Source organism: Pinus tabuliformis, chromosome 3_1 (assembly GCF_031772625.1).
Source record: "Pinus tabuliformis cultivar Carrire ecotype Pingquan chromosome 3_1, CPIR1, whole genome shotgun sequence".
Taxonomy (NCBI): Eukaryota; Viridiplantae; Streptophyta; class Pinopsida; order Pinales; family Pinaceae; genus Pinus; species Pinus tabuliformis.
The window spans coordinates 435,046,973-435,059,255 of NC_142301.1; the positions used below are offsets into that span (position 1 = coordinate 435,046,973).

The following is a 12,283-nucleotide window of genomic DNA, read 5'->3' on the forward strand; positions in this document are numbered from 1 at the left end:
GTGGCATCACCTATGCCATCATTGGATCCATTACAGATGATCTACAAGCATCTTCGACTCATTTGGAGACCCATGAGGTTATTATTGTGCCCCCACACCCACTAGGAGCACCACATGTTTATTGTTTGGAGAACAAGGGGCCAACCCCTAGTCCATCACTTTTGAGGGTCCTATTCATCATTATGGCACCTATGGACCTGATTAGTCCTCTTGGAGGGCCCTACGACATGTATTATTTATCATTTTTCCTCTTAAGAGGCTAATTATTTCATTTGTGAGTTAGTTTGGTGGGCTTGTCACCGAAAGTTAGGTTATTAGCACATTGTTTTATTTTTAGGGCTTATGTAGGCCTAAGAGAGTAATTTGAACTCCTAATTAGTGTATAAATACAAGTGAGATGAGTTCATTTTCTCATCATCACTTTGGATTGGATCTCTTTTCTCTCTTGAGAATTTCACACTTTTTCGTGGGGGATAAATTGGAGCTTCATGGATGAATTTTGATAGTTGGATTTGGTTTATCTTATCTTGGAGCTTCTCTATTGTCAAATTGTGGATGGTTGGATATGTTCTATTACATGTAAGTACATGCTTTGTCATATACATTGGATTGGGAATTTCACTATTTTTAGGGCTAATTTACTACTTAAATTGTGGAATTTTGTCTCTATATAGCATCTCTCAATGTCATGTAATTTTGAATGAAATTTTCTAGGGATAATTCTATCAACGAATTCATCTTGATAAGCCATCACCTTTTGCAAGTCGAAGTATAAAGCTGTAAGTTTGCTTCCCTTTGCCCTAGAAGGCAAGCGAAGTAGTCTTAAGGCCTTGACTAAGAAACAAGGTCCTTATTCATATTTATCCTAGACTCATTTCTCCCAAGACTAAGGCACTGATCTACCAAGAGGTGGTCACTCAAAAATCCACTCTTTTTCACCTTCTTCTAGGTCTAGCCAGGTTGGGTCACCTAGGGCATCACTTTCCCGACAAAGTAGCCCTCCAAAAAGATCGATCTCTTAGCCTCTTCTGCGCTGGTGTGTCCTCAAACCCTCCTCCAATTTTGAAGCCATTCCGATGGTGGAGTTGTGAGATAACCCAAGCCCTAGCTCCGAGATCAAACTTTGCCCTGACATCCCCAAGGCTAGTGCCTCATAGGATCAATTTGACACCTTTAAGTGAAAATTCTTGCTTTGATCCTTTCCCCCTCCTTGTCTGGGTTAAGAACATCATTGGTTGCTAAATTCTTGCCCCTTAACCTAGGTTGGGTCCACTTGGTCCTGTGTGGTACCGCACCTTTGAAAAGCCAAATCTTCAAGAACCATTCGGGAAGTCAAGTTCCATAAGGATTTTAGGATTGAGAAACTCCTTCATAAGACATATTCCTCCAAACCGAACCCTCAAGTCCTCACCTCCTAGAAATCTTCGTACCTTGCTTGACAAGCAAGAAAGCTCTATTCTTGAAATCCTCTTCTAGGAAAAGGGTTATAAGGGTCACTTCATATCCATTGGTTGATTCATCCTTCGCAAGTGACCTCCTATGCACTAGGTCTCCTCCCATCGGTGAAAGTCCGTAAAGAGTAGGGAGTCTTAGCTGAGGTGATAGTGGGCTAAGCCTCCATCATTGCCTTGTGACCTAGCAATTGCCCTTTAGGAATCCCCCATATACACCCTGCTAGTTTGAGCGGTAATAGGTCCTTCTCCTTGGCATTTATAACCACCCTTATCTTCTCTATCATGGAATCAATGCCCTCATACAACTCTGCCAAATTAGGCATATCTGTGTCAAACAGGCGGAACAAATCCACAATTGGCTTAGTAAATGCCAAGAGGTACTCCACCCTATCCCACCATTCATCATCAACAACCAACCTTTTCACTGCTTGTGCTCTATCAGATTGGGATTGTCTCCATTGATTCCAAAGAGAACTGTATACCATTGATTGTAATGCTTCTTTCACCTGCATAATCCTTGTTAATATATGATGTGAGAAGCAAAACGAGTCTCGACAATTTGCAAGTGCCAAATTGCCAAATTTTCAACTTTTAATAAATTAAAAATCATAATTTGATTGAATAACTATTATGATTCACAAATCATGACATTTGAGAATCCAATTTACATATTTGAATTCAGAGTCATAGAAATTAGAATTTATGAAATAAACTTTAAAGCTTAGGTATGTTAAGGAGCTCCAACTTCGCAAATTCCTTGTAGATGCCTTGGGACATGTGGTGGTTTGTGATGAAGGCTTGAATTTCTTTTGCGTCTTCAAAAATAACTCGAATCCACCCAATTTGCTTCCACATCTTGCTCAACATGAGGTTCAATGAATGTACAACAGAAGGGGACCAAAAGATGTGCTAATATTTTCCTTTAATAATTAGGCTTGCTACTCTACACACCATTGCATTGTCAGTTATTACTTGGACAACATTATTTGGCCCCACCATTTCAATTGCTTCAATCAAGATGTCAGCAATGGATTGGGAATCTTTCACCTGCCCCTCACAATCCACTACCTTCAAAAGCTTTGCCCCCTTTGGGCTCTGAGCAATCACATTAAACAAAGGCCTATTCCTTTGATCTTTTCATCCATCAGAAATGATGGACATCTTGAAATGCGCAATGAATTACGAATGGGGCTTAATTTAGCCACCAAATTTGACTTCTCAGCATTCAACATCGTGGTGCGGACCTTCTCATATCCATGGCTCTTGTACCCTTTTGGAGCTTCATTCATTGCTTTTATCATCATTTCCCGGTGAGGAGATCACACAAGGTTAAAGGGAAGGCCATTTGCATAAATGCATTGACCTATAGCTGCATTTGTCATCTCTTGAGCATCATTATTAAAACTCCTTTCAAGCGGTCCCAAATTAGACCACTTTGAACCAACAATTCCATGAGAAGGAAGTGGAGGTTTTGATGCAGATGCTCCCAACCTTGTTGGGTGTTTTAATTGAGAGGCAGGATTTGCCTCATTTGCTTTAGCATCTGCCTCGTCTTGTTCTTTCTGATATTTTGCAAGTTTTTCCTTGGTTAAACCATTTCCATCTGTCCCATTCTCTTTAGGTGGGCCACTGCATATTTGAACCCCATTACCTTTTAACCCAACTAAATGTGCTTTAACCCGTGTATGATCCCTTATAGTCCTTTTTACACTCACTGCAAACCAATGCCAATGATCCCCCTCCTTGGATCTTCTCAACAATAGTTACATATTTCCAAAGTGGTGACTTTGGATCAACTTTAGGGGCAAATTCAATTTCATGTTCCACTTCCTCTGCCACACGAATGGCTGAACTTGAAGTTGCCATGATGATGATGTAAATGAAAGTTGAAACTGCAAAATAAAATTGGCAAATATGTATTTCAAAACAAGTTACAAGCCTTGAAAAAGAATAATCATTATCAAAACCAGTGATTGGACATGTAATCTATGTGACTTATTCACTATGTCTCCATGTCTCATTCTCTAGAGCTGCTTTCTGGTCCATGTCAATACCAAAGTGAAACATAGGCCATTATTTATCATACATTGGATCATTTTGTTATTTGCTTGACACCTTAATGCCTTGGAAAGTGTTATGTTAAGGTGTTGATGTTTGGTCATATTAAGCTCACAATTTTGGAAGGAATCTGGTGACCTCTTTCACCATTTACTTCTGATATCTAATGACCTCTTCCACCATTGACTTCTGAGTTCTGTGTATGACATGAGAAATACAAAGATTCTAATTCATTGGATATTGAGGTGCAAGTTTTTATGGTTTTCTAAATCCACAATTAAGGACTATTTTTAAAGTCTTAATTAACACTTAACATTAGTATAATTTATATATTTGGGACAGGGCCCAATCATACCCAAAAGAATGTGATATTCTTTCTATGTGCAGTTGACAATTGGGTTAGTTATCAGTGGAACTCGAAAACAACAACATGCTGTAGCATCTAGTTGTTGTGTATCCTTAATGAGCAAAAACTTCAAAGACTTTATCCAACAATTGCACAGTTTAAACATGGAAGGATATATACAGATTACAATGATAACTGAATCCTCTTCCTCAATGCTACTAAAGAAATAAAATCAGAATATGTTGGAGAATCTAAATATTTAGTATCCTTAATGAGCAGAAAGCCTTTAACCAACTATTCTAATCGAATCTTTTCCCTCCAGTTACACAAAAAAAGACTGACGTGAACTGGCTTCATCAGCAGAAATAAAATTGCACATGAATTTCCAGATAGTGAACAAGGCAGTAATTGTAAACAATCCTAGATAGGCAGTAATTAGTAAACAATCCTAGATTACTGTGAAGGCAGAGAGCACTAAATGTCTGGACTCTGGAGTCACCAAAGATCGCAGTTCACCAATGCACCTTTCCCTGGAATAAAGTTGAGTATTGATTCTGTATGTGCTTCCAACAATCTATAGAAGTTTAGAACAAAGGCAGTCCCAAAAAATGTGTTTCATTGTTTCTGGTTTGCACAAAGTTCAAACAAGATAATGTCTGTCTGTAAACCCACTCCAGGGGAATCAGACCAACTGTTGAATGTCGAAAATACAACCTTGACGTATGGAACGAAGATCGGGGTGTCAGCCTCGCTACACTCGATATTCAGTAGCCCAGTTCGTTGACGAAACTAAGGCTATAAGCTCGACCTTACAGAGGTATTGCAGAGCCTCGTGCCTACTGACAGTCCCCAGTGATTGGCACTCTTGGTATCATGGTAATGGGCTTGCGGTTATTCATCATTCACCGATAGATAGATATGGATAGAGAAGCTTAACACAAGCACTACCATGGCGGGGGCTCTCATGGGCCTTCACAAACAAGAAAGAATCATACGCTATGCTTAACACTTCATACCTGTGTTATACCGCTCAAACACTCCAATCCACTGAACTGTTGATTTTGGGTAGCCTCGAATGTGCTCTAGCTCCAAAATTTTGTGGAGGAGCTAGAATGCATAAGATCTCCAAGACCCGAAAATCGTTTGAAGAAACTCCATCCGGATTGTGAGTTATTAAAATAATTAACAATGTTCCACCAAGTCTCCGGGACGGGGAGACGCGGGTGCGGGGAGACGCACAAGGGGGGCGTGTGGGAGTACCCTCAAATTTTAGGGAAATTTAGGGGGGACGTCGGGGTATATAATTTTTTTTAATATATATATATATATATATATATATATTTCAAATTCATATTCAATAATGAAAGCATAAATACAATGATACATACATAATTGAATTAAGTAATGAAATACATTGATCCATACTCATCATCCTTACTAATACATACATGATTCATCCATAGACCACGGGATTCAATAATGAAATACTCTTATACATATTCATCATTCATTATTCACCATTCTAGAATCTACATTGATTTAAGAATTAAATTCATCATTCATCATTCTAGATTCTAAATTGATTTAAAATTAAAATTCATCATTTATCATTCTAGAATCTAATTAGTACTAAGCAAAATAGACTATAATAGATACTGAAATCTAAAGACTGGAATAGGAAATTGATATAACTAAACTCAAAAACAGTGGAGTGATGAGTCTAAAAGTCACTCTAAAGTACATAGAGGGCTTGGTGCTCTTGATTAAATAAGAATTCCATACCTTTGTACATGACAAAATGCAATGAAAACATTGCAATTCATCGAATCCTGAATTCCTGAAAAATTGTTAAGTCTGTTGGATTTTGAGTGAGATCTAAAATTCTACTTTCTCCAAATGAAATCCAATGAGGTTGGAACCACTCTCAAACATCTTGAGTCATTTCATGGTAATGTTAAAAATTTAAGTAAAAGGATGAAAATGAAAGATAAAGGAGAATACTTTAAGAATTTAACATTACCATGAATTGCATAGCATTAGTAGGGCAATATAATCAAATACTAGGTTTCCGCTGTCATAAATCATTGTTTACAAGCAAATTTAAGAGGGGACGCATAACCCGTTTTGACGGGGGATGCCCAAGCATCCCCCTTTTGGGGAGTCGCATCCCCCACACTAGGGAAACGTCCACCCTTGCGTCTCCCCACATCTCCACAAAAGGGGGACGTGGGGAAACGTTTCCCTAGACGTCCCCCTGTCCCGGGTGTGTGGGGTGCGAGGGGTGCGCACACCCGACCTTGGGGGACGCGTCCCCGTGGAACACTGATAATTAATATTTTTAATGGGTTACTAAGTCTAAACTTAGGAAAATAAAAATATTAATGGGTATTATAAAAATATGGGTGAGACACTGAGAAGCTTCTAAGAGGCGAGGATCAAGTCTGTTTTAATCTTAGTCGTTGATTAGGGACTTAATCTCAGCCGTTGATTCATCAACAGGAAAAGTATAAGAGGAGGCTTGAGGGTCAGTTGGAGATACACCAAAAGTGATCGATTAGTTCGATTTTTCTGGGGCGAGGTTTGCTGAGAAAATCAAACAGATGATCTGAGTTGCAGTGAGGGGTAGAAGCAGAGATTTGGATCGGAAAGGAGTTTCAAGCCAAAGACTACCAGGTAGAGAGGTAGCAGTAGCATCAAAGAGGTAGCGCAGAGGCCTACGCAGCCCAGGAAGGGGCTCACGCAGTGCTGACGCAGGCCAAGAGGGTCTCTTGCAGTCGCAGTGCAGGATATTCGTCAAAAGTTCGAGATATTGCCAGAGAAGCGAGGTTCTAAGCCGGGAGGGCTGAACAACAGTCTTCCTCCAGCAAATCGATCCAGCAGAAGGGGTGACACAGTCTCTTAGAGGCAAAACGCTGGCCCAAGCAGTGATTGCACTGGGATTTCGCAGTGTTTTCCGGAGTTAGGCCACTCAGTGGATCAGTTGTGACTTGGAGAACGAGGTAAACCCTCGTATGTATTTCTTGTTGCCGATATTTCTCTGAAAGGTTAGCTGGTGTGAGAGGCAACCTGTTGCACTAAGATTCTGCTTGCTTAATAATACAAACCCACTATCTGTTGCACCGGTTTTCCCGCATTGGATTTTTCCGGGGACGTGTTGTCCAAAAATAATGGTGTCCCTTGTGTGTTTGTCTCATATATTTTTGGTTTATGATCTGCATGTCAGTGTAGTCTGTAGTAGTATTTTTCATCACTGTTTATAAATTAAATAACTTGTTCAATGTAATAACAAGTAGGAGATGATAAACCAGCGATTGTAGTAGGATTTCTGATGTGTAGATTCAGAAATTTTCACATGAACAAGTTGCAACGGCTCTGGGGCTCCCACTGTTGGCTCACTCCAGTCTCCACTGAACAGGTTACAATAATGACTCCCACAGTCAGCTCGCGGGCTCACTCCACAGTCATAGTCTGCGGCTCCTCCAGCGAAAATGACAAAAAGAAAATTGGTAAAACATAAAGGTAATACCGTAATAACCTAAAAGTTACGCCGCCTCATAAAAAAACACAAAGCGAAAACAAAATAGAAAAACTGTTCCCAGCAGCCAGGAAATCATGAAACATATTTCTCTTTGGCGGATCCGTTTTGGGAAATCGAGATACATTTTTTTTTGGCTGGATCCATTTCAGCATTGCTGAAATGTATTCAAATTGACCGGAAATGGAGGACTTTTACCAAAAATGCCATAAAAATGTTTTGGAATTCTAACTTGCCGTCTCTGAAATTTTGAAACGCCACGAATACGTATCCAAGCCGTTTTTCCGGCGTTTCTTACCAGTTTCAGGATCCGAAATGCTGAACGACGTTTCAGGGAGGTTAGGTCCGTGTTTCCGGTAACTTAGATTTGTGTTTGCTGGAAATGGCATTTTAGATTTCTTTTTGAAGTTTTGTGCAATTTCAGCGCTTTATTTAGTTCATAAATCTCTAGGACCTAAAATTTTCATCATAACCTAGGTTCAATTTAATTTTCCACACTTTGGAAACTGTTTTAAATTTCTGCATTACTTCAAGTGCATTTCTAGCCCTTGATATGGTTCAGAAATATATTTTTTTCAGATTGTATTAGAGCCTTAGACTTCATTTTTGGATCACATATTAGGCTCACTTTGAATATTTAGCATTCTGGAATTTTATTTCAGAATTTCACTTGTAAATTTCTGCATTTTGCATTCATATTTAATGCTGAAAATCAATTTGCTCGGTTTTTATTTTTTTACTTGCAAATCTGAAAAATAACCTTCACATAAGATCATTAAATTTCAAATTTGATGCATGTTTAAGAACCTAACATTCACTACCCTATACTAGCTTGAACTTGGTTGGAAAATTTGAATAAATATCAGTTTGACTATATCTTCCAGGGCTAGTGACCACATATCAATTTTTAGGCCAGGGAATTCAACATATTAAGCCCTGAAAACTCACATCAATTGCCATGATATCAAATCTGAGATTATGAGTTGAATTGGGCTGCACTTATCATCTCAAGACAGTAAGCTGTTTGGAGAAATTAGCAAACACGGATATTGCAAGTATGAACATAAACCTTGAATTATGCCACTTTGATTTGGTTACAAGACAATCCTCTTAATAATCTGTTACAGCAAACATGTTCTCAGTAAATGGCATATAGATGGTACATTTCAGATCAGAGAGCTTCCTTACAACTGCTGTTCCATGATGAGACAGCTTTGCCATCAAAACAAATCTGCAAAGTGTCTCACTGTTCTATTCACGTGAGTGAAGTGAACTTACAATGTCATCACTTTGTCTGTATCTTCTGTTAGATGTGCTGCAGCCTCATAATCACCAGGAAGGAAAGAATTGTAGCATATGCCTCATTATATTATCCAGATTGAGTGCTGCCCAGGCACTATAGGGATTTCATGACTTCCTTTGTGTGGATCACAAATCCAATGGGATCTGTAGCATATATCGACCATCCCAGTCACAAGGAAGTTAGGAACACCTTCACAATCGGATCTCAATTACGATTGTTAAGTGCTGTCATATGCAGCCAGACTCTACACCAGTCTGCCTCCAATATACCTTGACCTTGCATCAAAGAACTCTGCTCTTTATGATTGTATGCTGGAAAAGGTATTATTGGCTGGGTTTTAGACCTGGAATACATACTTTTAGATGCCGTTTGATGAAGAGCAGACTGCAAATAAACTGGCTCTAATTTAAATGAGCTAGGAGTTTCTTGTTAGGGGTGATAGTCCAAGTCATCATAAGCTGCTCTACGTATCAAAAACCCCCAAATAAGTTAAAGAACATTTAACTAGGAATCACATACAACTGAACAACATTTGAACGATATCCTGCCATAGTCATGTGGTGACTAGAACAACATAAGAAAAGGGGGACCATGTGAAGTGCTCTCTCCTAACTCTAGTGACAAGGCAATGCACCAATTATGCCACTTCAACACCGAAATACATCACAGTACAAAGGGTGCTCCAGTATCAACTGATATTATATCAATAATCAACCAGTGACAGGTTTGCTCCAGTTGATGTTTAACCAGCAAGTTGTTAGTAGAAAGAAAACTATCATAAGTGGTTTATTCTTCCAAAAAGAAAATAACCAGGCAAATGATCTTATGAAAATTGTCTTTCTTCCCCGTGCATAGATCTCTTGCTCCTATTTTTGTATTTATCATTCTTTTGTAAGCATTTTCATTCATGAAGAAGGCATCATGAGAGGTTGATGAAGGTTTACTTTTGTGTTTCCAGCTTCTGAAGCCTTTCCAGAGCCATTACAGGTTTTGTCATCCACTGAAGCATTAGCAAATTATAGTGTGGCAGATTCACTTGAAGAGGGATTATGTGCTAGTACTTTGCCTGATTTATCTGAGTCGATTTACAGGGTTGCACTGACTACAAGTAACAATGTTGATTCCAGTTTTAGAGAGATAAATACTGGTATCCTACTATGTATGATTGGTGAGAATGGAAATTCAATCATACATAGGATCCCGGCAATTTCTTCTGCTCAAGCTTTATCTGAAGACACAGCAAAGACTGTACAAAGAACTTTTGATCACCTCCGTTTCCAGAGAGGTTCAGTGGATATTGTGACATTTCGGGGACCTGATATAGGACAGCTTGCGGCAGTTTGGATTGGTCCTGAGTCAGGTTCATAGTAACTAGTTAGCCTGTTTATAATTTTATGTGCACAATAACAAATTGGAATGGAATGAAATTACTCTGCAATGTCATTGACTATTTGGTTTATGGGTATGAAAAGTTCCCTACAGGAAATGCATGCAAGGTGATGCTATGAAGCCCGGGACCATGGATTCATCTGCTTCTCTTTAGTGGTTGAAAGTGTCTATCCTTTAGGCTTGTTTAATAAGCCCCCCTCTATTCAATATATATTCTGCTCAAACATAATGCAACAACCGAACCCCCCTCAGCCTAGCAATCTACACACCAAAATAATGAAAATAAAATAGAAGAAACAAAATGAAGAATACTAGCACATGCATAACAAGAAATCCATACTTTCGGAGTAATATTTGAACCCCCACATCATTGTTTGTCATTGAATTCTGTTTCTGAGGTTGCCCTGTGGAATCATGCATTTATGTTCATCTTTACTTATTCTCTGATTGAATTTTCTTGCAAATCAGGTTCTTGGAGATTGGGGGGCCTAAATGTAATGGTCATACCTCCAAGTCAAAGCATGGGTAATCCAGTTGATAATGTAGAGAATCTAAACAGTCGGAATCTTGGATTGTACTATAGCTTCCGGATTAATGATGTTCTTCTTGGTGAGGGTGGTGACTCAGCGGCTGAGCTGAGGCCCTTTAAGATGGAGGAATTATCTGGTAATGACATATGGTTGAGGCCTCTGAATCCTAGTGCATTTGCAACGATGGAAACTACTCAAGCTGTCAGAAGAATGCAACAGGACAGTTTAAAGGAATATAAAAACTTAAAATTTTCCTTGCTGCTTTATGATGCTGTGCTTGTTGCGTGCGGCACATCCACTGCTGCAATTGCAGGAAGCCAAGAAATTTCAAATGGGTTTGCAATAGGTGGGGTTCTTGGCTTTATCTATCTGCTAGTATTGCAAAGGGCTGTTGACAGCTTGTCAGAGCCTTCGTCCATTGGGACTGAGGGTTATCCTGGTTCTACCAACAATGAGTCATCACTTGAGGATGATCATATTCGCAGGGGATCCAATGTGGAACAGCAAGGACAAAACATGGACATGAAAGTATCAACCTTGCCAATCAAAAACCAGTTTCAGTTAAAAAATGAAAGATTTCAAGATAAAGTATCAGGATTCAGGGGACCATTGACAAACTTATCATGGGCTATAGCAATTTTATTTCTAGCATCAAGATATGCTCCTGGAAATGTTGCAATATTTTTGAAACCTGAGGAACTTCTATCTGGGGCTGCTGGATTCCTTACATGCAAAGTTGCTGCAGTTATTGCAGCTTTTAGAACTATACCTGCAGATTGGAGAGATCATAACAAGTGATGTTCTTGAAATTGTTGACATATTATTTTCAGACTGAAATTCTCATCTCAGTCTTTCCTGTGAATTGGTGCTTTTAAGTTATGGGTGGCAGTTTCATTATAACCATGTTGCTGTGTCTTTTCTGTTTTTGTTTGACAAAAACAAAAAATTTATTTCACAGAGAAATGATTCAACAGTCGTGGCAATACCCATAAGACCAGATGATTCCAGATGAGTGGGAGAGTCCTCTGCATCCACTATATCAGCTTTAATAGGAAGAGTCTCTTATCCAATATTATATAATCTGACTGTTTGCCCCAGAGCATGGTTTTATTTGTTCTCTTGCTCCGTTAAACCTTTCTATAATCTACTGAAACAACAAAACTAACAGTCGCATAATCTGATACAAAAAGTTGCAGTTTGTGGTTCATAGGGACTAAAACACCTTGGCAAGTGAAGGAATCAATGGTTAGATTCATCATCACTAGACAAACTGACATGCTCACTGGAGGACTAATTACCCTGAGGCCCTTGGCTCTCTTGGACTGTCATCATGTACACAAGTTGTGATCTCACATCCTGCGTCAACTTCTCCATAAATGACAGGTGCTTAACCAATGCGTGGCAGGGAGCAACCCATCAAAGCTTGTGAAGCTTGGCCTTCATGACATTGAACTTCCCAGAATGCTTCTGCTGGTATGCTCTCCTACTGAGTAGCTACTTTCCAATATTCCATCTCAGTTGGATAATCATTTTCTTGACAGATTCTACTTTACCAGGGAGATCCTCCTTCCATTCATGCAATTCGTCTTTTCACTCCTTGAACTCTTTTTCAACTTCCCATACTTCCCCAATCTGCACTGCCCAACAAAGAAATAGGATCACATATAG

At 39.2% G+C, this 12,283-nt stretch overlaps 1 protein-coding gene across 5 annotated transcripts in view; it reads left to right on the forward strand.

Moving 5' to 3' along the window:
* The window catches only part of LOC149187621 (uncharacterized), a 227,300-nt gene extending 215,782 nt beyond the window's left edge, over window positions 1-11,518 (forward strand). For all 5 annotated transcript variants that reach the window (XM_089411408.1, XM_089411409.1, XM_089411411.1 and 2 more), the window contains 2 exons: window positions 9,655-10,056; window positions 10,554-11,518. In XM_089411408.1, the coding sequence (XP_089267534.1) occupies window positions 9,655-10,056; window positions 10,554-11,413 (1,262 nt within the window). In that variant the 3' untranslated portion in view covers window positions 11,414-11,518. The remainder of the gene's footprint in view (window positions 1-9,654; window positions 10,057-10,553) is intronic.
* Window positions 11,519-12,283: the final 765 nt, after the last annotated feature.